The sequence below is a fragment of the Ambystoma mexicanum genome, chromosome 2q (genome assembly GCF_040938575.1).
Source record: "Ambystoma mexicanum isolate Mex_15411 chromosome 2q, UKY_AmexF1_1, whole genome shotgun sequence".
Lineage (NCBI taxonomy): Eukaryota > Metazoa > Chordata > Amphibia > Caudata > Ambystomatidae > Ambystoma > Ambystoma mexicanum.
The window spans coordinates 190,615,765-190,641,216 of NC_090924.1; the positions used below are offsets into that span (position 1 = coordinate 190,615,765).

Below are 25,452 nucleotides of genomic sequence, written 5' to 3' on the forward strand. Positions count from 1 at the left end.
AACTAAGTTACTTTACTTGCAGGTTGAGTGATATTTTAAGAATCTGTAAGACCGGTTCATCTCACTAATGTCTTACATCAATTCTGCTAAGTTATTGCTCATTGTGTGCCTTTGATACAACTAACTTTTGGTAACATTACACATTTTAGTACAACATTACTAATCAAATAGGTTTGTTTTCTCAACTAGAAAATGTTAATTAGCAAACTGCTAATTATTATTTTTTAACTAATTTGTGCCTTGCACTGAACACATAGACAATGCACATGCACCACACACCTCCTATGCAGCTAAACACTGAACAGGCATTCTCACATGCATATGCATGCTTACACTACTCAAATATGCTCACACTATACAAACACTCAAACTACACCCGTACTTTGTGCATACTTACTGACAATGTACATTCACTCTGCATTTCCACTCCCACGTTGTGCCCTGACACTGTACATAAACTCATGCATTCATGCTCACTTCACAGTCCCAATGATTAGAATGCAAAATGTGTTGTTATCCAGTGACACTATAAACATTGGTTGGCATGCAGTTTCACTGTCAATGTGGTCTCCATCTTAAATGTGCGATGCTCCAATCTTCAACCACTTTTCTATGATCAGACTCGTCATGGTTTATTCAACACTTTTCTCATTCCCAAATGCATTAAAATAATTTGCAATGAGTCCATTTTGTAAAATGTAATACTTTACTGTCAGTTAAGATATTGCAATTGGATTAATTTTCACATTATTCACTATAAATGAGGTGGTAACACAACTTTGTCGAAAACAGTAATTTAAACAACAGTTTATTTTTTTATTTATTTATTTTAAAAGACGTATTCACAGAAGTGCTTAATCATAGAAAAACCCCATTAGAAAACGCTCTGTGAATCAGGGGCAGTAACATTAAACAACAATCAAGCCACATTCAGTAAAGAGGAATGGAATATATTTATTGATCGGAGTAAACTGACGAGAGTTGTGCAACTAGTTTGGAACAGTCAAGAAACTACTAATCAATTATACATTAAATATTACTTTCTCTGAAACACCCATTTGGGTACAGAAGTACTTTAAACTAGTATTCTTTTAAATAATAGCTGTCTAACATCTAGAGGTAGCATAATAAAAAGCAATCCAAGAGACTGGAATGTATTACCGTATACAAGAGAAACACTGGATAAACCAGGTGGGGCCCTGCCTGAATCCCAGATTATTTACTCAGGGATTATCTATCCCGTGCGTCACTACATGTGGAAATGTGGCGGGGTATCTAGAGCCTGCTTATGTCACAAAGGCACTAACATTCCACTTACTCGTCTTCCAGTATCCCAGAAAAGAGTATTTTCTGCTGAAACCTTATCTGATTAAGGATTTCCAGGCTTCTCTGTGAGACTGACTGCCTTATGGTTGAGTTGTGTGTCTTTGTTGTGTTTGAAAATCATGTACCTCCTCACTGATGACCGAAAAGGGTCCTATGTTTCCAGCACCAGGTAAATACATGCACATTCGGTTGACTGCTGTGTTTGCTATGGCTACCTCCATTCCACATCCCTGGATGCCTGCAAAGCTGGCATGAGCACTGATCAAACACATGCATGCAGTAAAAGGGATGGCAACATGGGCAGATCTCGTGTTACAATGCCATTCACATCACACAGTCAGAGGATGCGTGATCCATCTCTGCCATGTGTGGAGACTGATCAGGATCGGAGTCTGGAACTAGACCACGCAAACGGTCCAGAGCGTCCCACCAACTATTCCATGGCCATAATAATGAAGCTGTGCTTGTCTGTTCGACGCAACCCACAGGTCGTGGCAGTAGCAAACTGTGTATTTGCAAGAAAGTCTGTAGTGCCGCAAATTCCCAGCATTATCAGTAAATACTCATATGAAAATGGACCACAATTTAATCCAAAACCTGGCCCATGCCTGAACAGCTGGGGAAGGATGTGCCTATCTGAGAGATGTGGTGGAAAGAAGTTCTTGGCTATTGAAAAAGGAGACATGTGTTTGATTGGCAGAAGCTCAGGTTGATTCCTCAGTGCAATCCGGGACAGATGCGTGTTTCTGTCCCTGTCCTCAGCCACCATCTCTGTCCAACATGCTTGTACTTATGATAGGCTAACTCCTGTGTTTAGTGTTTTACACTAATAACAAATGGATCATTAGTATAATAAAATAATCGTTATAATTAAGCTGTTATCATTTAGAGACTTTTGTGCATCACTGTATGCTACGCTGCATGAAACATATATTTTACTGACTGTTGTTAGGTTTCTGGCAGGTCTATGACTGTCTGATTTTAGGTTATGTTACGCTGCTGTTGTATTGCACCCATCAGCACCACAGTAGTCTTACAGACCTAACCTATTTTATCTCAGACCCACTCTACCTCATTTCCCTCACCTGCTTTCTTCACCCAGCTCACCGACTCTCCCTCACCCACTCATGCACTCTACCTCACTACACTCACTGACTCGTCTTTACCCTGTTCATCCACTCTAACTTTGGATAGAGGAGCAGTCTCCTCCCACTCGGGTTCGCCAAGCACTGGTCCATGAGAGAAAAGGAAGGGGGCAGAAAGGGAGAGAATAAGTAAAAGCAGGAAAAGGGCACAGCTATATAAGAACAGTCATCAAACTGGAAAGGTACAAAGAGGTTGAACAGAGTGCATGTGATAGTGTTAGTAAGGGTGCACGTGTAATGGGTCAAAAAAACTGCTGTTCAAGAAAAAAATAACTAAAACCTGCTGGTGATAATGAGTATTTTTAATGAAGGCAGTTTCTAGTACATTGATTGTGTGGGCGTAGAATTAGTGTGTAGTTGTGTGATGGTTTTACGATGTGCTCAAGTGTACTCTTAAAGTATGGGGCATTAAGTGCCAAATAACATTTTAAGTGTATGACCCTATAAAAGCGAGGGGTTCTCTGGGAGTGTAAAGCGAAGTGACAGAAATGCCAGAAGCAAGAATTGGCTGTGAAAAGCTGAAAGTGGGGAGCACAAAAGGAAACAGTGGATAGGAGTTACAGGATTACGCCAGCTTCTCCTAGACCCATACCAGTTTGACCACTTCATGAGGGATGATATTGATTAATCACTAATAACCAGTGAGTAAAATGTTCGGCTTTGATTGAGAGGTGGCCTAAAATCCCCACCCTATCATTGACGTCTGATGGACTTGCAGCAGTGACTGACTTACATTTTTGTAACTGATTATTTCACACATGATCTATTTTTCTGTCAGTGGCTTTTGGCTACATTGCCTTTGTTTTTATTTTACGTCACCCTACTTCTGCCTGCCTCTGTGCCCTTGATTCTCCTAATGAATACGATCAGCACTTGCTCCAGGACAACAATTAACCCCTACTTTTTAATTACGATTCACGCCAAATAGCTCAGGAGGTGCAGGCATCTTCTAAGCATAGGTGCCTGGCCTGAGGGTTGCAGATTACATTAATAGAGGGGCTGGTGAGCAGGGCATCAAGGACGTCCAGTAAATAAAGGGAATGCAGTGCCTCGAGGATGCAAGTCAGTAAGTGTGCGCTTTACCCAGGTACTAAGCCACAGATTTTCAACCTTCAGAAATCAATATGAAAAGGATCATATTAATTAAGTCTTAAAGACCTCAATAGGGTACCCTATTGTTTGTTTGTTTGTGTGTTTGTTTTATTATTTATAATGCGCAGATATACCCAGGGGTATCAAGCCGCAGCATTTACAAGAATATGCAAAGCTTAGCAACAAATATAGAAAATACATATAGGCAATGGAAGTATATGCAGAGCATAGTAAGGAGAACAAGCAATATGTACAGTATAGGCGCAAGTACAGGTGGGCGCACGAGGTTACACGGTGTGCGGGTAGCAGGAAGTTGCTAGCCTTGGCACCTGGCTATCTTAGTGGTTCCTTGTTTTCAGCCATGAAACTACCATGGAACGGAATTTCAAGTAGGGCATATCTACTCTCAAGTTGGGAGGCAGAGAGTTCCACAGATTGGCTGCTTTTACCGGAAAGCTATTACCTCCTATAGTGGCAAGTTTGAAGTTTGGGACAGCGAGGCAGTTTTTGTATGCAGTTCTAAGGGGTCTAGCGGAAGCTTGTCTGTGGAACCTGTTGATCAATCAGATCGGTGCAGCATTGTTGAGAGATTTATGAGTTAGAGATGCCATTTTTAGGAGGATTTTGTCTTGGCGTTGTTCTGGAGGGTTTGTAACTTGTTGGTGGTAGCCTTGGAGGTTCCCAGGTAAAGGGCGTTGCAATAGTCGAGGCGGGAAAGTATAAGGGCTATAGGGAGTGTAAGACAGCTAGTGTCTGACAGAAATGGTTTGGCTGAGCGGATTAATTTGCACGTGTATGCAGTTGATGATGCCAGGGAACTCAGTTGTCTTTTGAAGGAAAGGTTGTAGTCCAAGTAGAGACCCAGTGTTTTGACCTCCTGACCGACTTTGATATTATTCCCATCTATCATAAAGGAGTTGTAGGCAGGGCTAAGTTTCTTTAAACTGGGCATAGTACCCAGGATGATAAGCTCAGTTTTTTCATCATTCAGGCATAGTCCGTGAGTGGCCATCCATGCCTGAATGATGATGTACACCCTATTTAGCAAGGCCAAATCCCTTTCTTAATCTCCAGAAAGCGGAAGGAGGATCTGGGTATCATCTGCATAGTTAGTGTAGGTGATATCGAGATGATCCAGATCATCGAAAAGGGGCTTTGTAAATATGTTGTACAGTGTGGGGGAGATGCAGGAGCCCTGTGGGACACCACAAGTGATAGGAATGGGGTCTGCTGCAGCAGTAGGGGAGAAGACCCTCATAGTTCTTCCGTTGAGGAATGAGGTGATCCATTTGATGGCCTCTGGAGAGAAGTGTGCTGCTGAGTGAGGTGTGAGCACAGGACAGAATGGTCGACCAAATCGAAAGCTGCAGATAAATCGAGGAGGAGGAGCAAGGCAACTTGCCCTTTGTCCCTAAGAGTATCAATCTGAGCTTTTAGGTCGATAAGTGCAGTTTCAGTCCAATGTTGAGGACGGAACCCTGATTCTCTAGATCCTAGGAGGTGATGTTCCTCCAGGTGCTTCTGTATTTGTACATAGGCGACCTTGTCAAGGATTTTTAATAAGAAAGGAACGGTAGTTATAGGTCAGTAATTTGTGGGTGTGGCTGGGTCCAGAGTAGGTGTTTTAATAATGGAAGTACCCATGATTGTTTTTGGTTGGAAGGGATGGAACCAGTGTTGAAGGAAGCATTGATCAGTTTGGTGATGAAGGGGGAGAGGTCACGGGTGGCATCTTTGATAAGCTGTGCTGGGCACAGATCTCCCTGGCAGTTAGAAGGTTTCAAAGACAGGATAATTTTTTCTACTTCAAGGGTATTGACTTTGGAGAACTTGAAGCGGGTAGGATCTATGGTCGTATGCTTATCCTCACTTTTGGAGGGGAGAGTGTCTTTTAGGGCAGCTTTTTTGCTAGAGATTTTGTTTTGAAGGGTCACAATCTTGTTTGCCAAGGCATTTTGAATTTCAGAGCACCAGTTTTTATCTTTGGTGCAAGTGTCAGGGGGGAGTATGGGGTTTCTACTTCTTTTAGTATAGAGAAAAGTTCTTTCATATTGGATTTAGCTTGGGAAATGCAAGAGTCAAAGGAGGTTCGTTTGGCCAGGTAGATTTCTTTTTTATAGAGTGTGGATAGTTTGGAGAGTTTAAGTTTGTTTTCAGCCGAGGGGGATTTTTTCCAGGTGGCCTCGCATTTTCTCTTTTGCTGCCTTAGGTTTTTGGGGAAAGGGGTGTACCATTTGTTGAAGTGCGTTTTCAATTTACTGGATCTGAGTTTGAGTGGGGCAATGAGGTCTAGCGAGGAAGCCATAACCTTGTTATATTCTTCAACCAGGATCTCTGGATCCAGGTTATCGGGGAGTGTGTTAAGTGTAGGCAGTAGATTCGGGATGAGTCTTTCTGGAGTAATATTCTTATTATTTCTGGTGAGAGTAGGAGGAGCTGTGGTGTTAGGCAGAGGTGGGGGTCTGTCAGTGGACAGAGGAACGATACCAGATGATGATCGGTCCAGATAAGTGGAGTGGTATTTGTGATTTTTGCTAAGCAGTTGTGGTCAGCCACCCAGTCAAGTATTCTACCTTTCAAGTGAGTGGGTGCCATGCTTCTTTGCGCAAAGCCAAGTTCAGCAAGAGTGTTAGCTATGGTGCTGGCTGTTTGGTCTCCCAGGTCGTTATAGCCCAAGTTAAAGTCCCCCAGGGTGAGAACTTGAGAGGAGCTTTTGAGATTGCTAGATAGAATGACATTAAGGTCTTCATCAAAGGTGCCAATGGGGCCTGGTGGGCGGTAGATCAAGTGGATATTAAGGGTTTGGGAGTTAGTAAGTGGGACTTTGACTGATAATGTTTCGCAGGAGAGGACATTGGAGGAGGTTGCTAGTCTCATGGACAGACTGCATTTGTGTATGATGGCGACACCCCCTCCTCTGGAGTTAGGGCGATCTTGCCTCAAGATGGAATAGTTGTCTGGGACTGCTAACATGAGCATGGGGCCTGCAGCAGGGTGTAGCCAAGTCTCGGTAATGGCGAGGAAATCAAGATCTTCTTTGAGGATCAGGTCTGCGATTTCTGTGGCATGAGCTACTAATGATTGGGCGTTGATCAAAGCTCCTTTGATTTTAGGGCTGACTGTATTTTTAAGGCTGACTGTATTTCTAGTAGCAGTTGTATGGCATTTGTCTTGTGTAGATTCAAGAGTGCCCAGACTGGGGAGGTTATGAGTGGTTCTCGTGGTGAGGTTGTAAGGTGGACCGGAAGTTTTAGTAGAGGAACTGGAGCGAGGAGGCTGTTCTTTGGACTTCTGTAAGGTGGGCAGTGAACGGGCGAGAGGCTCATAGATTTTGGCTAGTCTCGCACTAAGTCCTAGGTTCCTATCTATGATGGTACGAAGGAGACTAGTGGGTGATAGCTGAAGGTTATTTATATCTGGATGTGGTGCCTGGTTGATGAGAGTAGTAGGAGGAGGCATGTTGGGTAAGTACAGGGCCATCTTCAGTTAAGTTACACTGTTTAGGATGAGGATGACGACGCAGGCGAGCAGGCTGGTAGTAAGTGGAAGCATACTAAGTAGTGGTGAGAAAATTGGTAGGCTAAGGATAAGTTTGGGAACTTTAGATGGGTGAGTATGCATTTGTGTTAGGGACCTAGCCCATAGGACACCAGCTAGATTCAGAATGTGGCAGTGCGGCTAGAATGCATAGAACACCATCTAGATTCAGAATAAGGCAGTGAGGCTAGAATGCACAGAACACCATCTAGATTGAGAATAAGGCAATACGGCTAGAATGCATAGAACACCATCTAGATTCAGAGTAAGGCAATGAGGCTAGAATGCATAGAACACCATCTAGATTCAGCATAAGGCAGTGAGGCTAGAATGCATAAAACACCATCTAGATTCAGAATAAGGCAATGATAAGGCATAGAACACCATCTAGATTCAGAATAAGGCAGTGAGGCTAGAATGCATAGAACACCATCTAGATTCAGAATAAGGCAGTGAGGCTAGAATGCATAGAACACCATCTAGATTCAGAATAAGGCAATGAGGCTAGAATGCATAGAACACCATCTAGATTCAGCAGAAGGAAGTGAGGCTAGAATGCATAAAACACCATCTAGATTCAGAATAAGGCAATGAGACTAGAATGCATAGAACACCATCTAGATTCAGAATAAGGCAATGAGACTAGAATGCACAGAACACCATCTAGATTCAGAATAAGGCAATACGGCTAGAATGCATAGAACACCATCTAGATTCAGAGTAAGGCAATGAGGCTAGAATGCATAGAACACCATCTAGATTCAGCATAAGGCAGTGAGGCTAGAATGCATAAAACACCATCTAGATTCAGAATAAGGCAATGATAATGCATAGAACACCATCTAGATTCAGAATAAGGCAGTGAGGCTAGAATGCATAGAACACCATCTAGATTCAGAATAAGGCAGTGAGGCTAGAATGCATAGAACACCATCTAGATTCAGAATAAGGCAATGAGGCTAGAATGCATAGAACACCATCTAGATTCAGCATAAGGCAGTGAGACTAGAATGCATAAAACACCATCTAGATTCAGAATAAGGCAATGAGACTAGAATGCATAGAACACCATCTAGATTCAGAATAAGGCAATGAGGCTAGAATGCACAGAACACCATCTAGATTCAGAATAAGGTAGTGAGGCTAGAATGCACAGAACACCATCTAGATTCAGAATAAGGCACTGAAGCTAGAATGCATAGAACACCATCTAGATTTAGAATAAGGCAATAAGGCTAGAATGCATAGAACACCATCTAGATTCAGCATAAGGCAGTGAGGCTAGAATGCATAAAACACCATCTAGATTCAGAATAAGGCAATGAGACTAGAATGCATAGAACACCATCTAGATTCAGAATAAGGCAATGAGGCTAGAATGCATAGAACACCATCTAGATTCAGAATAAGGCAGTGGGGCTAGAATGCATAGAACACCATCTAGATTCAGAATAAGGCAGTGAGGCTAGAATGCATAAAACACCATCTAGATTCAGAATAAGGCAGTGAGGCCAGAATGCATAGAGCACTGTCTGAAATCCAAGTGGCGGTGAGGTTAGGAAACATGGAGCAATAGTTATGTTCAGATGTGGCAGAATGGCTAAAATACGTGAAGCACTCTCTGAGTTTAGGATTTTAGCAACTGAAGTAGGTTGCAATCCAGCAGGGCGGGCCTAATCTGGGTGCACAAGTATGATGGATTAGGTTAAATGATAAGCAGGAGGCTTGCATGCAATGTTTAAGGTTACACAAAGGTTGGTTAAAGGGAAAACAGGTATGCACACTGACAATGTCTTTGTGTTCATATGAGCTTGTTTGGAGACAGTGATAGTCGTCAGGTTTCGGACTGGGGGATAGACATAAAGTTACCTTAGCAGAGGTAGAAGTGAGCCGGAAGGTCTGGTAGACAGGATGGCAGAGGCGGCAAGAGCAAGCAGAGAGCGGGTAAGTGGAGCTCCTGCTCATGTGCCGGCACGGGCTAAAAAAAATTGGATAGAGCACTCCTTGCTGCTCCAGGATGCGAACAGGGGCAAACAGGGCCTTTGTACGGCCTTCGTGCAGGCCGGTGCATCCGCCTGTCGGCGGAAGCAGGAAGCTTAATAATGCCCGGATCGAGGCTCAGCCTCGCTATGGTGCCACATCGCGCCCGGCATGGGAGAGTCAGGCAAGCGGGAGAGACACGGTCAGGCAGGCCGCCGTGTGCTGTGCAGAGAGTCTGCACTTACTGCGTGTGCTGCTGGGTGGTTGTAGCTGCTGGAGAGGAGGGGGGCTCCTGCCCTCTACCCTCGTTGGAGGTCATCGAGGAAGGGGATAATTGCCCACCCACTCTGGCTTGTGGCAGAGCCAGCGCCAAAAGGTGGGGAAGGGTAATTATCCGAGCAATAGTGGACTCTCTCAAGGTCACTTAGGCTGTGCACTTTATGGTCAAATAAAATAAAATTGTTTCAACAATATGTTTTTGTTGACGTTGTATTTTTGCTGGAAAATGCTCTGCCATTGTTGTAACTCCCAAATATCTTGAAGAAAATGGTTTCAGGACAGCTGGTTTCCATTGTTGTTATGATGCATTGGCTAGGAAGGTGCAGGCACGTGTTGTGTGCTGTATTTCACACTGTTGCATGATATCACAATGTTTAAAAAGTGGCTTCTCGTGCATTCTCTGCATTCAGATTGTCTGAGAGGCAGTCAGTCATGGAATCCATGTGTTGTCGCTAATTGCCATTATTATTAGGAGAAGTATTATCATTACTGTTATCATCAGTCTTCTAATTTGCATTAATTCGAGTGCTCTTATTATGACACATATTTACCAAGTGTGGCTGGGCCAGGCGCAATCTACGTATTAATGACCAGCAGCGGTATATGCATTAGCATTATTCTTTAAAAACTACAATCACATCTTTTTTGCACACAGCAGAAAAGATGAGACATAAACGTCTGGTTGGGTTCGCGGGGGTCCCAGGTTTCTTTCTGTGTTTCCAGAGATTCTATCTGTTTCCTCAGTGCGTCCTCTGACTTCTCATCCTCATCCACTCTTGGGCTCGTGGTCACAGGCAGAAGCTGGGAAGAGAAGTGAGATGTGTCAGGAATGAGAGATAACACAGTAGCTTGCCTAGGAATCATTAGACATGTGTATTGCTAGAATTCACCGGTTATGGATTCTCTTCACCATGGGTGCCCACGAGGCACCGTGCCATTCTGAATCGAGACACAGTGGCCCGGTCAAAATATACCGGCACAGTTCACGTGAAGGGACCTTTTCACTTTGCTGAAGTAGCCAGTGGTCATATTTGTGTTCATCAGTGATAAATGAAGTGAGTGTAATAAGTGAGGAAAATGAGTGAAGTCAGGGTGTGACTGAGGTGAGAGAGGTGAGTGATAGGTGCATGTGCACCTCTTTTATTCAGAGTCTGCCTTCACTTTACCCCCTTTTGCCTCCCATGAAGCGGAACTAGTGGGGCAAATTGGGAAATGATATCATGTGATATGATAAATTATTTAAAACACGCCTGTACACAAGTGTTTCTAGGAGGAGAAGACAAGGGAGGGAAGACAGAGGGAGGACAAGACAAAAGATCTTACTAGGCCTTGTGACATTCAGATCGTGCAAGTGCGCCAAGTGCATTGACATGTCATATGATGGCACTGCATGGGCATCAAATAACAGTGCTACTTTATGGAGATTGGCTGCTGGTGGATTTTGCTAAATAGTTGCAGGGCCTTGTCTTGTCCCTTGTGGGTTCTGGTACTTCCATTGTATGCCTGTGAGGTGGCATCATATTTCCTGCAATATCACAGCCCATAAGGCAGTGACAGGGGATGTGTTTGCCCATCACAGGTTTATGATGCAATAATGTGGCAACGGTTTCAAGTGTCAGGGAGTATGATTTCACTTCACCATCATGAAATGCCACTAAAGAGGGCACACTCTGGAAGTGCCACAGCGTATGATGGCACTTCACATTCATTTGATGGCACTTTAGGAGAACATGCTGCAATTACCTGAGGTTCTGTTGCCAGTGCTAAGGCAGTGCTAAGGCTATCCTGATTCTAGGCAAAGTAAACTTCCTGGGCATCACTTTGGAAATCTCGATGAGCGCTGAAGTCCATGTCAACCAAATAAACAAAAACGGTCGGTATCATCTACGCCTGCTTAGACACATCAGGCCTCTGATCAACGAAGAAAACTGTGCCACTATTGCCCGGGCCACCATACTTTCAAGGCTAGACTACGGCAATGCGCTTCTAATAGGGGCAAACACCACTTGTCTGACTAAATGTCAGACAATTCAGAATAGCGCTGTGAGTATTATTAAAAACATACCAAGAGCGAACACATCTCATCCAGTAGAAGGGACCTATACTGGCTGAAGGTGGAAGGTCGGATTGCTTTCAAATCTAGCACATTGGTACACCGTGGCCTCTTTGGCACAGCTCCCCTCTATTTGAAATCACTGATCTCTCTATATGTTCCTAGCAGACCCCTGCGTTCAGGAAATCAGGGTCAGATCAACAGCGTTAACCACAAACGGACAAATGGACTGGGTAGATCCTTCCCTGTTACAGCCGCCAAAATCTGGAACAAACTCCCAACTTCTCTACCACTGGAACGAAATAACCTGAACTTCCGCCGTGCACCGAAAACTGCTCTTTTTAAGTAATCACTAGGATAGACTGTTGGCGCATCCTCTTTTTTGTGTGTACCGTATAACTTTTGTTTGTCTTCTGTCTCCATGTTGGCGCCCTGATGCCTGTGGACTTCGGTGCCCTATAAATTTATAAATACATAAATACAAAATCTGATGGCACTTCATGGGTGTATGATGGCACTTCAAGAGCATACATTGAAATTCTATATGAATCTGTTTGCAGCAGTAAGGCATAGGATGGCTCATCATGGGCATAATAGCAGGACATGGGGCTACATCTTTCAGCCCCTTTAGACAGGAGGGTTTCCATTAGACATGATGCATTGAGGCTCTGCTTTGGCAAATGGAGTCCATACCTTGTCTATAATGGCACTTTTTGGGCATACAACATGAGAAAATAAGGCAGTACTGGGAACATATGCTAACAGTATGTGTATCTGTGATGGCCGAAAATGATAGTAGGTTGTTGGATATAAGATATCATGTTTGGCCAATGCATTTCTTGTACACCATCAATCTAATAAACCTGGGTGACATATATTGGCTGCAATCTATAAGCTGAACAATGGACAAAGACATTCTTAGCAGCATGTTTTGTCGAGGACAGTGCTTTGCTCAGTGAACATGCTTTGTGTTTACATTAAAATGAAATGATATTGTATTTATATCGTGCTTGTACACAAGTGTTTCAGAGCACGACCAGGCAAAAAGGGAGAGGAACAAGGGAGAACAAAAATGAAAACAGCAATCTTACCAGGCCCTGTGACATTTAAGAAAGCGCAAGTGCATGGAAAAGGGGGAAAGTGCATGGAAGGGGGGGGGAGTGCAGAGCAGAGGAGAGAACAGAATACATATAAATAAGGGCGATAAACCATGGTAGTGCAGCCAGCAAGTGGCAGGTGAAAGCTAATCAGATAAGGTATATCTGACAAGTGCAGAAGAAAAGTGGTAGGGGGGCTGTATGGGTACAGATACAGAACCCTAGTGCAGAGGGTGGCCTGGAGGTAGTGCAGGAGGGTGGCAGGGTAAGCAGGTACCTGGGCCCGAATGACAGAGGCTGACCAGGTGCACAATGCCAAGAGAAGAAACAGGTCAACAGGGGAGAAGGGGGGCAAAGGCAAAGAGGAAGGTCTTGAGGTGCTTCCGGAACCAGAGATGGTTTTCCTCAAGTTTCAATGTGGCCGGGAGGCTGTTCCAAAGGGAGGCACCGGCCGAAGACAGAGATCTACCTCCAGCTTGTTTCTTTGCAAAATGACTAACCCTGAGGGAGTTAGAAGTAGAAGAGCAAAGGGCTCGAGAGGGGAGGTATTTACGAGGGATAGTTGAAGGTATTTTGGACCCAGGCCCCAGAAAGCCTTGTGGACAATGCAGAGGGTTTTAAATGTAATCATTGCATCCAATGGGAGCCAATGAAGGGATTTCAGGGCTGGAGAGATACTATCCCAGGGCTTGAGGGCAAGGACAAATCTTGCAGTGTGTTCTGGATTAATTGTAAAGGGTGAGAGTGGAGGCAGGTAGATTTAGAAAGAGGCTGTTACAGTAATCCAGTCTGGAGAGAACCAGAGCTTGGGAGACAGTGAGATTTTGAGGGAAGTAGAGGAAAAACAGAGTTCCTCTAAGGAGGTGCAATAAAAAGTTTGACTTTTTGGAGATGTCAGAGATGTGTGCAGAGAAGGAAAGTGTGGAGTCGAAGATAACCTCAAGGTTCTTTGCCACGCATGTGGGGGTAGGAGGAGGGCGAAGGGAGGCTGGCCAGAGAGTGAGAGGAAATGATGGAGATATTGTACCAATAAGGAGGATCTCGGTCTTGTTGGCATTTAGACAAAGATAGTTGCTGGCACACCAATTTTGAATGGCGATTAGACAATCAGAGATGAGGGAAGGAGAGGGGGAGGCTGAAGGAAGCCTGAAAATGAGTTGGGTGTCATCAGAATATCACTGGAAAGTTGAGCAGAAAATGGAGATGCAGTAGGGGACAGTTGTCAGGTATTGGTTGAAAAGCCTGGGGGATAGGTTAGACCCCTGGGGGACACCACAGGTGGAGAGGGAAACAGAAGATAGGAAGGACCCACGTTGTACCTGGGAGGTCGAAAGAAAAGAGGTCAGCCAGGCCAGAGCCTGATCAGTGATACCCAGGTTGTCAAGGAAACGGTTGAGCAGGGTGGTTTGTTTGACCATGTCGAAAGCAGAGGAGAGATCAAGTGGGATGGGGACATGGGGAATGTTGGAATCTGGGTTGGAGAGCAGGTCTTCACAGATGTTCAGGAGAGCAGTTTCCGTGCTTCTGGCAGCTCTGAAGCCAGATTGGTGGTCATGGAATGAGCCAACAGAGTCGGAATGAAGATTAAGCTGAGAGATGGCCAGCTTTTCCAGGAGCTTACCCAAAAAGAGAGTAATGGAAATTGGGTGGTAATTTGACGGAGATGATGGATATGCAGCGGAATTCTTGAGGCGAGGCTGCACAAGGGAGTGCTTAAGAGGGGAGGGGAAAGAGCCAGAGGCAAATGAGAGGTTGCAGAAATCGGCAAGAGCCAGAGCAAGGGTGTCAATGTGGTCCTTAATGGTTTTAGAGGAACAGGGATGGACCTGTTTTGATGAGGTTTTCATAGATCGGACTTGTCTAGCTACCTCATCAGGGAAGAAAAGAGGAAAGGAGTAGAAAGGGGGAGGGAGTTGCTGAGGGAGGGTCAGCAAGCCGAGAAGGAGAGGGAGGAGGAGGGGGAGAAGAGGAGAGGATGGACAGGATGTCCTGGGTTTTAGAGATAAAGTGAGAGGCAAGGGCATTGCAAAAAGCCTGGGAGGTGAGAGGAGGGGTGGAGACTGCAGCAGGGTTGACCAGCTCCTTGCAAATTTTGAAGAGTTTGGCCGAATTGTTAGGTGCCGCAGAGACTCGGGCTTGTATGTGGACTGTCTTCTTAGTGCGGACAGCGAGTCGGTATTGCCTTTGGAGCAGGCGGCAGGGCAGTTTGTCAGAGGATGACCAAGAAGCCCGCCATTTCCTCTCCACCGTCCTACACTTCCGTTTAAGTGTAGCTAGGTCAGAGCCATACCAAGAATTGTACTTTTCTTTGGACTTCAAACGGATCCTCATGACTGGGGCGATAGTATCAAGAGTAGCAAAAATAGAGGAGTAGAGAAGAGAGAGGGATGTGTCAGGGTGTGAGTCAGCCTGGGGTGGAGGAGGGGTGGAGAAGGTTGCAGCAAAGGCCTCGACTGACACAGAGGTTGTGAAAGAGTGCAGATGAGGGACAGGTAGAATCAAGATGGATGTTGCGCTCACCAAGGCAGAGATGTTGGGTGGTTGAGGCAAGAGGGAGGAGGAGAGGTCAACCCACTCAGAGAGAAAAGAGGTGATTTGACCAGGGGGCCGGTAGAGAGTATCAACAGTAAGAGAGGGGCTAGGAGAGAGAGAGAGAGAGAGAGAGAGAGAGAGAGAGAGAGAGAGAGAGAGAGAGAGAGAGAGAGAGAGAGAGAGAGAGCCTGCAGACTAGGCATTCAAAAGAGGAGTAAACTTGAGTGAGAATGAGAGAGGCAGGAATCCACTCAGGGAAGATCAGGGCTACACCACCTCCAGGCCAGATGGATCTGGGGGCTGAGAGGATCTTGTAGCCATCGGGGAGGAGAGGGTCAAAACTTGTGACAGAGCTGGCCGTGAACTACGTCTCGGTAAGACCGAGGAAATCAAGGTCGGGTTCTTCTAGAAGGTGATAGATGTCAGAAAAGTGTTTAACAGCCGAGCAACAGTTGAGAGTGCTGAAATGGAGAAGGTTGCCAGCCTTAAAGACCTTCTGGGGAGGGGTACAGATCAGAGGTATGCCCTGCGGAGGTGTGGAAGGAGCTTGAGATGGGGCAGAGGAGGAAGTGGAGGAGGGCAAGGTAGCCAGGGGAAGAGAGTAGGGGACAGCTGGAGATGAGAGGAAGTTGATGAGGTGAGGGAACTGCCTATCAAAGAGGAGGAGATTAGCCTGAGGGCCTTGCACCATGACAGTAAAATTTAGATAGATGTTAATGAAGACTCTAGAGGAGTCAAAGAGATCCATACGGACTTACCAACGGGTGACACCATTAATGGGAAATCACCATAAACTTGAAAAGTATTTTTCTCCTTAATAGTTCCATTCTCCCTTTTATTGATCCTTCAAGATCTGCTTCCTTCCCAGGTACTTACCTCCCCTATTACTTGTGAAGCTCGATATATGTTTAATAAATACCCGAATAATAATAACAATAATAATAAGTAGCCATTGGATGCAGTTCAAGACTGTGGGATATATTGAATTCGTTTAAGTGGCAGCAACAGTGCAGGACCACAGGCCGAGCGAGCTGTAAACCACATAGATAATGATAATGTGGCCCATAGGCAAAAGGAAAAACATGTTTTGAACTTCCGAGCTATCTGTAGAGGGCACAGTTGAAGGTCGTACACAGAGTGCCGCCTAGAGTCACTTCACATGACCCACTCCTTTTGGTTACATGGCAAATGCATTGTCTTCCACTAAACATAGGCTTCAGCCTTTCTCAGAGGCCATGCTAGCTACGTGTGTTATATACACAGTGCATCCTACAGACCATGCACAGGTGTTTTCCACCCCATGCCGATGTGCGCCACATGAGTTGTAGCTGAGTTAGCTCATGCAGTGCCTGGTCACAGCAGGATCCACTGAAATACACCTAATATTGTATATAGCTGAACAATATAGGGCATGTTGTTTTAAGTGGAATGGCATGAAGAGTGCATGGTGGCAGGCTGTCCATTGTGTAAACCCTGGCAATACATTAAAGACTGCAGCAAACCTCCTGTTTCCCACTTCACCTCTGTCCAGCCAAATACTTTAAAATACTTGCAGCTCAACCAACAGTGAGTGTCTTGCTCTATTGGATAATCATATATATAGCTTTTCACATATCCACAGACCCTCAGTATTTATATATGCCTCTGTTGTCCCCGAAAAACCTAACCCCAGCCAGATCCCTTAACAATAGACCTATTTCTGATCCTCCCTACATTCCTTAATTAACAGGACATATTGTTAGCGTCCAACTACAAGACATCATAGGCAACAACCCTCTTCCTCTTCCACATTCCAGTGAACACAGTTTCCATCCCATGCAGGGTACATGGCTGTGTTGGCCATATTATATGAATTGATCGTCAATCTGTCTGTGGTCTTCGACGCTGTAGACCATGGTATTTAATGACCAAACCAAAACTAATATATTAAGTGCTTGGAGCAGAGCCCTGAGATGGTGACAATCATTCCGGAAGCACAGAGAGGAGGCTCTCTCAATCGCTCCTTTTAGGTCAACCTTTCTGAGGAGCACCCGTGGGTTTCCCCGAGGATGTGCAGTGTCACCTCTTCTCTTTAAAATGTACTTCCTTTCCGCTGACAAAACTGCTGGAATCATCAGCCATCTTATATTATACCTTTGTTGATGATGTGCATCTTAATATTGGCCTGTGCTCAGAAGTGGACCATCCGCCCAACAAATGATCTCATGTCTCCATCAGGTTGACTGGTGGATGACTAAGCATAGGCTAATGATTAATGCACCAAAGAGAGATATCTTGATTGGTGGAGCAGCAGCGGTCCCCAAACAATGGCAGCTGAGATCTGTGAATCAGAATTGGGCCTCGCCAACAGCCAGCAAAATAAGTCAAGATCATAGGATTAATAATTGATGACTCCCTCTTCTTAGCTCCTCATGTCATTGAGTTATCAGAGAAGGTTGATTATACTATCAGCTGTGGGAACAATCTTTTCCTGACCTTTCCATTCCAGGTGTAGGCTGTCCTGGTCTTGGTAATGTACAAGATGCCTCAGTGATGGGTGCCCGTTGCTCAAACTGTGGCAATACATTTTGATAAGAAATTCAAAAGATCTTGTGTGTGGGCTACTACTCTCAAATATGTCATCCATGAGTGCATTCAATAAACTAGCACATCCCGAACACTATTTACCTTTCCCCAAAAGGGTGCTAATCTATTTGACAACAAATGTAAATGAGTCTGTGTGTCCGCTACTGCACTCAATAACGTTGTGCATAAGCATGGGTTCCAGCATTCAGAATTCCCCAAAATAATGTTCTCTTCCTTCAAAATGTGCTAAGAACTTTAGAAATAAATACAAATGCTGATGTTTGTCATCTTCTGCACTGAACCAAGCTCTGAGTAAACATGTATTCATTCAACCAGCATGCCACAACAGTGTGTGCCCTTCCCTCATAGTATGTGCTAATCGATATGAGAAATTAAAATGCTCATGTGTGACAACTACTGCACTCAGTCAAGTCATGCTTGAGCAGACGTTCAACCAGTATGTCCCAAGGAATGTTTCCCTTGGTCAAATGTTCCAAGAAATTCAAACATGAGAATCAGCTTTTCTACTCTTCCAAGTGATGTATGAATGTAAATGTAATCAAGTTGGATGGGTATCAGGTAATATTTCGCCACCAAAAATATCGCCGTGCACGTGGTTGTCGGGAACAGCCATAGGCGATATTTTTGGTGTCGAAAATATTAGGTGCAGGGGTTGCGGGGGTGTCCCCCGCACATAAAACAATGATGCGGGGGTGTCCCCCGCAGGGTCCATATGTTATTTTCGCCGCAAAAATATGGTCATAGTTTTGCATGCCGATATTTTTGCGGCAAAAATATCACATGGAACCGTTGCATGAGGCAATGATGTTTTCCCATCACTCAAAATATGCTGATAAATTTGACAAGAAATGTAAATGCAGCTGTCAGCTATAACACTCAACCAAGTTGCGCAGGATTGCACATTTAATCAGCCAGCATGCACAAATGATGTTTGTCCTTATCCCGAAGTGTGCAGATAAGTTTGAAAAGAAAGTAAAGTACTTGTGTGTGTTAGCTATTGCTCTCAACCAAGTCATGCGTGAGTGCATGATCAATAAGCACACCCTACTGATGTTTGGCCTCCACTCAAAGTGTGTGAACATATTTAGCAAGAAACTCAATTGTGTGTGTATGCCATCTTCTGTGCTACACCTACTCATGAATGAGCACACATTCAATCAAACAGCAAACCCCAATTGACATGTGCACTTCACTCAAAGTGTGAAAAAAGTGACATACACATGTTTGTTATTGTGTGCAACTGAGTTTTGTGTGAGCATGTGATCAATTGATAAGTGTGGTCTGCTGACCTTTGCCATTCCCTCATAAATTCAGGTGCACCTGGCAGCTGATGCAATCAACTAAATCGTGTGTGAACATGTGTTGAAGCAAACCTGCTCATAAATTTGACAAGAAATGTAAATGCTCATGTATGTCATCTACTGACTAAACCATGTAATGCCTGAGCATATGTCAAAACAGATAGTATGCCCCAAATATGTTTGCACTTCTCTAAACTGTGCTGATAAATTTGGAAGGAAATTTAAATGCTCTTCTGTGTCAGCTACTATGCTCAGAAACATCTGGTGTGAGCGTGTACTCAGTCAGTCAGGGTGCCCCATTATATTTGCCTTCCATGAGAGTGTTCCAAAAAATGTGACAAGATATTCCACTGCTCGGGTCTGTCATCTACAGCTTCAACTAAGACAGACATGAGCATGCGTTCAAACAACTAGAATGCCCAAAGATGTTTGTTCTTCAATCAAAGCGTGCCAGTTAACTTGGCAAGAATGTCAAATGCTCATGTGTGACGGGTACTGTACTTAAACAAGTTATGCATGAGTGTTCTTTCAAACAAGTGTGTACCAATTATGCTTGGTGTTCCCCCAATATGTCCTAATAACTTCAACAAGAAATGCACATGGGTGATTTTGTGTTCCATCAACCAGTGCAAACAGTGTGCACCAATGATATTTCCCTTCCCTTAAAGTTTGCTATTAAATTTGACAATACATTCAAATGAACATGTGAGTCTGCTACATTTCTCAATTAAGTCTTGCTTGCGAGCATGGTAAATCGGCCAGTGTGCCCAGAAAACATATGTCCTTTCTTCAAATTGTGCTTATAAATTTAACAAGAAATTTGAATGACCTTGTCAGCTATTGCCCGTAACTAAGTTGGGAGTGAGAACGCCTTCCATCAATCAGCGAACCTCAAAATCATTTGACCTTACCTCAAAGTGTGGTAATAAATTGAACACAACTCTCAAATGCAGATGTAAGCTATTACAGTAAACCATGTTGGCTGTTTGCATCTGTTCTAACAACTAGCCTGCTCCAACAACTAGCATGCTCCAAAGTGTTTTAGCCTTACCTCAAAATGCCCTAATTAGTTTGTCGAGAAATTCAAATTCTAGTATCATCTAATGAGCTTAATGAAGCAATGCTTGAGCACACGTTGAATCAAAGCTACAAAGCCGTTTGCCCTTCCATAACCATGTGCTAATGCATTTGACAACAAATTCAAATCCTCTTTTAAGCTACAATTCTTTATCAAGTAAAGTGTGTCAATGTGTTGAATCAATACTTGAGCAGCAAGGATGTTTTGCCTCCCCCAAAATGTGCTAGTAAATTTAACAGTAGATTCAAACGCTCCTGTGTGTTACCTGGTGTCCTCAACCAAGATGTAAATTCAATCAATTAGTGTACCGCAACTACGTTTGCTGTTGCATCTAAGAATGAACATACATTTGACAATACATGTTAATACCCATGGGAACTACTGTCTGAGCACATGTAAAATCAAGCAGCATGATCCAATGACATTTCCCCTTTCCTCAAAATGTAATAATACGTTTGACAATACATTCCAATGCTCATGTATGTCAACCAAGTTCTGCTTGTGAATGTATTCAATAAGTGGGCCCCAAAGAGGCCTGTCCTGCCCTCAAACTGTGCTGATAGATTTCATGAGAAGATCAAATGCTTGGGAAAGCTATTATTCTCACAAAATCGTGAGTATGTTTGTGCTCAATAAACCAGTACACCGCTTTGACACTTACCCTCAAAATGTGCTAATACACTTGAACAGAAATTCAAATGATCATGTGTGTGAGATACTGCAGTGGTGCACCTATGATATTGCACTCAAACAAGTCTTGTATTAGCATTTTTCAAACAAGCATGCTTGAATGGTGTTTTCTATTCCCTCATAGTGTGCTAATAAATTTGACAAGAAGTTGAAATGCATGAGTGAACGCTACATCAATCAGTGTGCAATAATGATATTTGACTTCCTCTCAATGTGAACTAACACATTTGACAAGTAATTCAAATAATTGTGTGTCAGCTACTATCAAGTCATGGGTGAGTGCACATTCAATCAATCATCACACCCCATTGAGGTTAGACCTTCCCTCAATGTTTGCTAATAATTTTGACAAGAACATCAGATTATTGTCTGCATCAGCTAGACCCAAATATATTTGCCCTTTTGTTAACATGTTCTAATACATTTTGCAAGAATAAATGTACCTGTATTGGCTATTGTTGTGCGTGAACACTTTTTATATGAATGAGTTCACCGCAATGGTCATTGCTTTTCCAACCTAGCATGCAAAATAATTTGACAAGAAAGTCCAATGCTCCTGGGAACTACTGCATTAAAACAAGTTGTGTGTGAACATGGATTGAATTAAAGAGCATGGGATAAGGACACCTGCTGTTCCATTAAAATATTCTAATACATTTGACAAGAAACTCAAATGCCCATGTGTGTCAGCTACCAAGCACAACCAGTCATGCTGGAGCATATGTTCAATCCATCAGCATGCCTCAAAAAGGGTGTTCCCTTCTCTCAAACGGTGCTGTTGAATCTGACAAGAAATTCCATTGCTCAAGACAGCTATTGCCCTAAACAAAATTGCAAGTGAGTGTGCACTCAATGAACCAGTGCATTCCAAAGATGTGTGTCCTTTCCTTAAAGTGTGCTAATCAATCTGAAACATGCATATCTTTGTCTGTAGACCTGCCCTGCCAGTACATTGATATCTCTCCTCAGACCCCTGCTTTGTGATTGCATCACCCAGCTTTCTCCGTGTGAATGTCAGTCTTTCCTGCTGCATTCAACTCACTTTGATCTTCGATTTCAGTTTGTTCCTCTAGGTTTTCCAAAAACTCTCCCCGTAAAGAGAGCAGGACAGCTCTGGCACCATCTCAAGCTTGCCTGAGCTGAGAATGTACAGTGACTAACACCCACCAACCTCTTGCACTGAAACCATGTGGAAAACACTCTACCCCCTGTGCACCACGGGACCGATAGTCCAGCTCTTCTCTGTTTTCGTCTAAAGGACAGCCATGCTATAGCACACTGTTCCAGCTGTATATCTCACACTGTTGTGCTCTTAAATGTAAATATAAAATGTACACCATATTACACAGCAAGTACAGATCTACAGCTCCAAACGTAATGAACCAGAATGTATGCAGTGTCTTGCAATTGTTTATGTGTGCTCATCAGATTAGGCACTGAGTGTAAACCAACATGTCTCAGTCCTTGTTGTGAATTCCTGACTTTCATCAGGGAGTCCCTTCTAAACATATGTCTTCTTCTTAAACCGTGTTTTGTGTCTCTGGGCCTTCAATCCTCCTAGCATTTGAAAGGAATGGTTTAGATAAAGAAAATGTCTGAGGCAAAATGCTCAGTTTAAGGCAAAAACGACATTAATTTAAAATGTAATACATGACTGACAGAATGTACATTGTATTTGGAAGAATAGAAGATAACACATACAGGGGCCGATTCGTGGAACAAATGTGTGCAGAAAATCATGGTGCCAGCTGGCGCAAGTGTGAAAAAGCAAGCGCATGCGCACGCGTGCGATTCATGGAAGGGCCTGCGTGTGTTTTCCCCGGGATGTGTGCCAAATCCGTGAGTGGCGCAACCGGGCGCTCATGTCATTGCAACATCCAGAACGCCATGCGTGATGCACACAGCGAAAGCGCACAACGTAAGCGAACACACCAAAAAAGGGTCAGACACGGGGCGGAACGCACGGAATGGGGAACAATGCGTGAAAATAAGGGCGTAACTGGGGATTTACTGCTGGGAAGTACACGGAACGCCCACACGCACGCGAACCACACGTATTCATGCAATTGAAATAAGGGAAACCCGCGCACGGCCAAAGACACGCACAGGCCTAAACACGTCCGCCACAGGAAGGCAGGCGGTAGCGTCCCTGCACATTACAAAAGTGTGCGCAAACAAACACATATATACAGCTATGAAGAATGTCCCATTCTGTGGCCCCCTGGGAGAAATGACATGTCACGCAACGCTCGGGCATCCCAAAAAAGCAAGAAAAAGAGATAAACGACCCCTGCAGCCCACGTGCATGTAAAAAAACACACACAGTACGCTGTGGCATCCAGGAACACAAAAAACATGTACGTGATCAACATGCAGGCTAGTATGCCCTGAACAAAAAGGGGTACATGACTAACAGGGACACCCGCTTTATTAAAAATAGCGTGTGCGACTCACCATCTGCCTTGCGTGTAGAAGAACGCGTAGCCAACACCCACAGCAAAAGAAGTACGCACTGTAGCCGCTGTGAAGTAATCGTGTGTGAACCCCAACACCTGGAAAACACACGCACAGCTTTCCACGAAAAGCACGTACAGAGCAATGGAAACCCACGTGGGACCTTCAACCCGTGCCAGGAAAACGCCCGCACGCATGTTACGTCACATACACACTTACGCGCTAAGAGCCATTCCTCGAATTACACACTGATGTGCAGTATTTTCACGTGCTAAATCCCTCCGTATCAAGCTGGCCTTGTGACAACACATGAAAGACCACGCTCCTGCCCAGAAGGCCATTTTCCTGCCCTGCAAAGCTCCGAGCCGACTCCCACCAGCCATATGCTGCTGCCTGCCTGCCTGCTCTTCCAGGTGCCTTGCTATTTGGTGCCTGCTCGTCAGCCCTCTGCAGGGGTCCAGTTGCTTTGACCACCCCTGCTGGAACAGAAGACTCCCGACTGAAGTTCCATCACTCCACAGCCCAGCACCAGGACCCAGTTGCCCACCCACACCTACCTCGGGGGTCGCCATGTCGGGGCAAACACCATCAGAGACCACTGGCGACCCACAGCCAGAGAGGCAGAGGGCTACCAGCTTCAGTGCCGCAGAAGTTGGTATCCTGGTGGAGCAAGTCCTGGTGCATTATGATGCCCTCTTCGGAAGACCACGCGCCGACAATGATGGATGGAAGAGGATCTGGAAGGACATCGTGGCTGCCATCAACGTGGAGGGAGTGGCAGCCCGAGACATACAACACGTCCGGAAGCGCTGGGAGGACTTCAGGTCCAGGACCCTCAGGAAGGCCCGGTGCCTCTTGGAGGCAGCGGATGCAGAGGAGTGCCGGGTCCGTCTTACCAACGACCAGATGGGGGTCCTGGAACGAATACGGCCAGTACTTCACCTCCAGGTCCTTGGGAGGCATACCTGTCCGGAGTCGAGCAGTAAGTGTCCATGTGTAATGATTGGAAGCAGTGCATGTTGAGGTGTGCCAGGTGTGTGCAGTTAGGACATATGTCTTGAAAGGTCCATGTATGGATGTGTATATGCAGGGACATGAGCCTGCCGCTTCTGAGTCCAGTCATGTGTGAGGCACATCAATGGTGTATGTGTTCAAATGCATGATGCACGAATGCATGTGGGGATGCACACATGTTAGCATTTCTGTTTATGTACTATGGCATGGTTGGGGTGTGACACATGGATGCTGGTTCCACCTTCATGTACGTGCATGGCATACATGTGTGTGTGTGTGTGTGTGTGTTTGACATGTGTGCAAATGTGATACGCCATGGATGCATGTGACACAGACATGTACGAACCCCATTGGCAGATGTGACATAGTTGCCGATGATTGCACTGTGACAGGTGGTGGAGATGTACAGATGCATGTATGTCTGGTGGCGTGTGTGCATGTGTTCGGCACTCCCTGTATTTCATGTGACGTCAGAATAACCTTCTGATGTTAATGCTGTTGTATGTGTATGGATGCTGCGCATGCTGCATGATTCCTGTTAATTTGCGCATGTGTGTGGGTTCAATTGATATGTGTGTTGGGGAGTGTGATGCCAACTGTGAAGTTTGAGACTGCCACTCATGTGCAACTGTCATTTGGGTATCAGACCATTGTACAGTGCCCTGATGCCTGTGTTCTGTCTCTCCCTGTCTGCAGCGTCAACTGGTGAAGAGGGCGGAGATGGTGCTGTGGAGCACAGCAGCAGGGATCCCACCGCCAGCAGGAGACGCAAGGCCCAGCTCCCCTCCCAGGTTGACATCTCTTCAGGGAGTGAGGAGTCTGGTGCCGCGTCCGCGGCCGCAACTGCTGAGGGAAGGTCCAGGAGGCAGAGGTTGGAGGTGGACTCCTCGGCAGCAGAAGGGCAGCTGAGCCCGCACAGGGGCCTATGGAGGAAGATGGCACAGTGACAGTGTGGGGTGTTCGGTTGAGGAGGAGGCCATGGAAGGCCCACGCACTGGGCCTGGTGGGGGGATTCCACTGGTGCTAGTGGCGCAGTCCAGGGCAGGGACAGGAGGCAGCACAGGCTGCCACGGAGGTGCCTGTATGTAATCTTGTCCCCGATCCTGTAACTGCATCATCCGGCAACAGCAGGGCTGCCTCCGTCCAGACACGTTTTCAGGGAGGGGATGCACTCACAACAACTGGCCTTCCTCTCCCTGCGGGCGTGGCAATCCAGGACCGTGTTGAGCCTGTCCTAGCTGCAGTGGCGTTGCGTCAACGTGGTATTCGGGATGACGTGCAGGGTTCT

The 25,452-nt window shown here is 45.1% G+C and overlaps 1 protein-coding gene across 5 annotated transcripts in view; it reads right to left on the bottom strand.

The window, feature by feature from the left end:
- Positions 1-25,452, bottom strand: part of LOC138569270 (uncharacterized) — a 754,354-nt gene that overhangs the window by 665,113 nt on the left and 63,789 nt on the right. The window contains exon 3 of one of the 5 annotated variants that reach the window (XM_069647102.1): positions 688-10,160. The exons of the other annotated variants lie outside the window; for them this stretch is intronic. Within the exon in view, the coding sequence (XP_069503203.1) occupies positions 5,853-7,043 (1,191 nt within the window). The 5' untranslated portion in view covers positions 7,044-10,160 and the 3' untranslated portion in view covers positions 688-5,852. Of the gene's footprint in view, positions 1-687; positions 10,161-25,452 lie in introns of those variants that run through there. 5 annotated transcript variants of the gene reach the window in all.